The sequence below is a fragment of the Montipora foliosa genome, chromosome 1 (assembly GCF_036669935.1).
Source record: "Montipora foliosa isolate CH-2021 chromosome 1, ASM3666993v2, whole genome shotgun sequence".
In the NCBI taxonomy this organism is placed as follows: domain Eukaryota; kingdom Metazoa; phylum Cnidaria; class Anthozoa; order Scleractinia; family Acroporidae; genus Montipora; species Montipora foliosa.
The window spans coordinates 70,361,898-70,366,897 of record NC_090869.1 but is presented as its reverse complement, the minus strand read 5'-3'; the positions used below and the strand labels follow the sequence as shown (position 1 = coordinate 70,366,897).

The 5,000-nt window shown below is 39.1% G+C and overlaps 2 protein-coding genes across 11 annotated transcripts in view; both read right to left on the bottom strand.

Annotated features, from left to right (window-relative positions):
• Window positions 1–3,069, bottom strand: part of LOC138007364 (adenosine receptor A3-like) — a 3,476-nt gene extending 407 nt beyond the window's left edge. The window contains exons 1-2 of one of the 4 annotated variants that reach the window (XM_068854244.1): window positions 2,957–3,069; window positions 1–1,137 (exon numbers count right to left, since the gene is read on the bottom strand). The exon at window positions 1–1,137 is cut by the window's left edge and continues 407 nt beyond it. In XM_068854244.1, the coding sequence (XP_068710345.1) occupies window positions 216–1,136 (921 nt within the window). In that variant the 5' untranslated portion in view covers window position 1,137; window positions 2,957–3,069 and the 3' untranslated portion in view covers window positions 1–215. The other 3 variants (XM_068854224.1, XM_068854234.1, XM_068854215.1) reach the window with 3 other exon arrangements.
• Window positions 3,070–4,174: 1,105 nt separating this feature from the next.
• The window catches only part of LOC138007382 (adenosine receptor A2a-like), a 22,593-nt gene continuing 21,767 nt past the window's right edge, over window positions 4,175–5,000 (bottom strand). For all 7 annotated transcript variants that reach the window (XM_068854252.1, XM_068854260.1, XM_068854271.1 and 4 more), the window contains one exon: window positions 4,175–5,000. This exon is cut by the window's right edge and continues 103 nt beyond it. In XM_068854252.1, coding sequence (XP_068710353.1) covers window positions 4,175–5,000 — 826 coding nt within the window.

The following is a 5,000-nucleotide window of genomic DNA, read 5'->3' as shown; positions in this document are numbered from 1 at the left end:
CACTGGATAAACTTTGCACTGGATTTGCAACAGCTGATATGTACTGGTGAATATCGAAAAGGGCAAATGCCATATGCATCGCTTTTGACAACTTTAGATTGTCTGGTATGCGAACTGCCTGGACTTTTGTGGAAATCATCCAGTAGTAACACCATAGATGTACCTTCCTAATTTATAGAAATGAATTCATCTTCATTTTAATTAAACGACAATTATTACAAGCAGTCGTTATTCTTACTTCTCGTGCTTCTAGTGATTTTTATGGAGGTTTTCCTCCCAAGTGTCCGCAGGGCCTTTCGGAATGTTGGAATCTTGATGGAGTATATTATAGGATTTGCCACAGAGTTACAATATTGCAACAACTTTGCAAAGTAAATAATATTCGGATGTACTTTAAAAACAGTATCATTGTGGAACCTAATGATAACATTAAACAGATAAATTGGCATCCACATGATTACGAATACAATGGTTACAATTAACATCGCCAGGACTATCGCTTTTTCAGGGACTATAACATTGCAGTTCTTTTTACGTGAATAAACTTTTGTCCAGATAAGTACATAGGCGACTATGATGTTTACTAGAGACAAAGAAACGAACGTTAAGATGAAGTCGTTGTCATATGAAGCAGGGATAATTCTCCTTGAGGCGAGAGGCTTAAGGCAGGTTAAACACCCAGCTAGGATCCACATAAGCGCTACCGCATACCAATAGCGTCTACGATTTGTACTTCTGTGGTTGAAAGGACGGAAGACAGAGTACACTCTTTCTGAGGCAATTACTGCCAAAATAAACAGTGACGATAGTCCGGCAAAAATATCCACACCGATATAAATTTCATTAACAACCCTACTATGCCATGGATGCCCTTTGACAGACTTGTAGAAAATGCAAATGTACAAAGGCATCGCAATGCCGCCAATTAACAGGTCAGCCAGCGCAAGATTGAACATTAAGATGTGACCATTTTTGCACAGATGTCTTGTCACTGTAAACACAGTGATAACTATTGCATTAGCACATAGTATTGCGATTGATGTTAGAGAAAATGCTGTGCACCATAAGATAATCTCATAGTTCGAGGTCTTGGGCTTCCATCCTTGTTCTTCGTTCCTCGAGCTTGATAGATTCATTCTGCAAAGACAATGGCGGAAGCTAAAGAACAGGAAGACTGAGAAATGTCATCGACACTGTTGTCATTTCCGAGTTTGGCTTGATCTATATATCGTATACTACGTACTATCCAAAATTGCATGGGTGAAACGACATTCTCTGTTTCTCAAATACCTTTTTTTACCTACATCATTCAGACACATATTGGAAAACGCTCAACGAATCGAAAGCCACATGTTTTCAAAAAATCTCAAATCTTGACAAAACGGAAATAGGTATTCACTTATCATGGACGGTAGCCAAGCATCAATACGCACCGCATGAAATCATTTTACTCTTCGTTTCCATTTGTATGCCAACATTTGACCCAAGTGAAGCCTCATTTTTGGAAAGAAGCCCGCTAATTTACCGCCTGCAAACCTACTGTAGCTTTCACTTCAATTCTATAATGTATGTGGGACGCTTAAATGGGAGGGTCCCGAATTTTGCTTGAAATGTTTAAAATACATACAAAAAAAAAAGGAATAAAATTAAAAATTATTTCTCACTCTAAAAAAATCACTTCCTTCATTTATGCAAAATTGAATTCTAATGTGGATTCTCAAATGCGTTCCATTTCGCTTGCGCCACAACCGCATGGTTACGCGTACTTACATCTGCTGTCGTTGGAAAGCTAAGCTAAAAATTCTTGAAATGTATCCGAATGACTATTTTGAGCTAAAAGATCGAAATGAGCTTCCATTGTCATCGCTGCCTTGTTAGACTTAAAGCAGTCTAGAGAACAATGTTTTCAGTTCAGGTTCCACGAAGAATACTCACATTTAAGGAAAGTAATGATTCCACTTTCGCTATTGCGTTTAGCTCTTGTAAGTGACTTGGAAAAAAAAACAAAAACTTTCGCGCGATGTCCGATATTCAACCCTTGCGGGCAAGCGACCCTTTGGAATGGATTATTAATATCGCCATTTTGTTAGACATCTCAAACATATTTAACCTAGTTTTGTATTTTTACCTGTTGTATCAGCGTTCTTGTTAAGATTTCGTTCTTAGAAGTCCAGAATCGCCAATGATACTGTAAACACTGAGCTAGACAAACGTCTGTATGTTATCTCTTAGGGTTATTTAGGTCACGTGCAGGCTTATTTCACTTGCCGGCCACATAACACTTTCGGTGACTAATCACTTTTCGATTCGGTTGGCCTGTTTTTTGGTGTTAATTATGGAGTATCGAGTTTCCACGATATTTTTAGAGATTCTCTGGCCGTAGGCTAATTCATGTTAAAGATCATGACCTGTATTGTAAGTCTCCCAATGTGTTTTGTAGCGGCCTTTTGTTTCTCTCCTGGCAATCTCGACCCCAGAGCTCTTGTCTTCACTGAGGGAGAGAAGGCGCCGTAAGGCTCAAATAGCCAATTTTTGGCTATAAGAGCCCCACGGCGCATGTTCTCCTCCACAGAGTTTCCCAGAGCCTTGGGTCGACCCAAGGCTCTGGTGACGAGAATGCTCTCCTGGCGTTTAGACATGCTCTATGTGAATTCATGTAAATTAACTCCATCAAGATTTGTTTGTATCCAGTTTTGGAAGCCGATGAATAGGTGATTATATTATTTAATAAAAAGGTCAGTATGCAATTAATTTTAATACGACTGTTAAATTTGGGAGTCTGTTGTTTTCCATAATTTATTTTGGTAGTTGTTTTCAGTTCTGATGTCCGATTTCGCAAAATAAAACAGAGATACATGCTCTCAAGTCTCACGCCGTTTGAAAAGTGACCGAAAAGGTAATGAAAATGGCTTGCGGAATATGCCTTACAACAACACCACAACAATGCCTTGCATACCTCAAGAGACTAAAGGTGACGCAGCGGTTTCTCCTTTTTCATGCATGATTTCTTCCAGGATCCTCGAAGAGCCAAAAGAAGATTACTATAAAGCCACTTGATTAGTATCCTTTAAGTTTGACAATCGTTTGTTCGTCAAATGTCTCATATTTCCACGTGCAATATAATTGCATCCTTTGATACACAATAAACGGTACAGTTTCTCACATTGTATTGAAGAATAATATAAATTCACATTAAACTCAACAAAGATGCCCGCATTAAAATAGAAGCAGAGGAAGAATGACACGTGTGTTTGGTTTGATATGCAGAGTACTAATATAAAAGCATGCGTTTTCAAGTGTCTGATATATCGGTTGCCGATCCTCTTAAGTCTATCCTTCCTTCCTTTTCTTAGGGTCGTACAAGATTTTGCTATCGTATGACGGATGGTAAGAAAGGATATACAACATTTTGTTTCTAGGAAATTCCTCTAAAAGTTTCCCAAAACTTCAAATTGCACTGACAAGCGTAAAGTGAGACTGCGCACCGGTGGCTCAGTTGGTTGAGCACCGGACTGTCACGCGGGAGGTCGCGAGTTCAACTCCGGCCGGACCAACACTCAGGAGAGTGAGGAGAAAGTGCTACCTTTGTAATTACATCTGCAAATGGTTAGACTTTCAAGTCTTCTCGGATAAGGACGATAAGCCGGAGGTCCCGTCTCACAACCCTTCAATGTTAATAATCCTGTGGGACGTAAAAGAACTGAAAAGAACCCACACACTTGTCGCCAGCTTGACTGGCAAAGTTAATAAAATAAAAAAAAACTGAAGAGCATCCACAATTTGGATAATGCTGCGTAAAGGAAAACGAGTACAGCACAAAGTCAAATTTTTGCGAGAGCATAGCCATATATAGATAGAATAAGAACAAACGCTAACCGTCTCACAACCCTTCAAAGTTAATAATCCTGTGGGACGTAAAAGAACTGAAAAGAACCCACACACTTGTCGCCAGCTTGACTGGCAAAGTTAATAAAATAAAAAAAAAACTGAAGAGTATCCACAATTTGGATAATGCTGCGTAAAGGAAAACGAGTACAGCACAAAGTCAAATTTTTGCGAGAGCATAGCCATATATAGATATAATAAGAAGAAACGAAATTTTTTTTCAGCAAGTGCAGCGCAATGCGATTCTTTTAAGTCTGTTAAAGGTTATGGTCACTTGATTAAAATTTTACTACGGTTTAGAGCGTCTTAATTTACGAAGGAGGGCTGCTACTGTCTTTTTGAATTCGGGAACCATAAATGAGTATATAATAGGATTTACACACGAGTTTCCATAGTGCAAAAATTTGGTAAAATAAGCCACATCGTGTGGCATATTTGTACAGGACCTGCAGAAAAAGATAACGATGTTGATTATTTGGAAAGGCAACCACGAGAGGGCAAATACCATCGTCACCGTGACCAACATTACAGCAAGACGCCTGTCCTGTTCAGTTGAACGTCTCTTGCTTTCTCTTCTGGCGAAACGAAATTTCATTTTATACCAAATAAAGATATATGATGCACAAGTAATTGACAGCGCAAGAGCGAAAAAGACCAACATAAAATAGAAAAAAAATTTCAGCGATAGCATGTTCTCTTCGAAGAAAAGGCGCAAAAGGGAAATTATAACAGAAAGTAACCAGATAAATGCAAGATGCAAGTGGTAAACTCCGTTTTTAACATGCCGATGAACATGAGGCCAACAAACCGAGAGGGCCCTTTCCAAAGCGATTACTGTTAGAGTGAATATTGACGCACAGCCAACAAAAATGTCAACGACCTTCGATATCCGAAAGCTGTGTTGTAACCATACTCCGTTTCCTTTGTGCCACGCAGTAATGAAGTGATAAAGGTACGTGGGAATTGCAAATATACCAACCATCATGTCTGCCACTGCTAGGTTTATCAAGAAGAAGTTGGCTCGCATCCGTAATAATTTCGTGTTTGTCAGGAAGACAAATAGCGTGACAACATTTCCAATAAGAATGATAACATTAACAAATCCAAATGCCGAG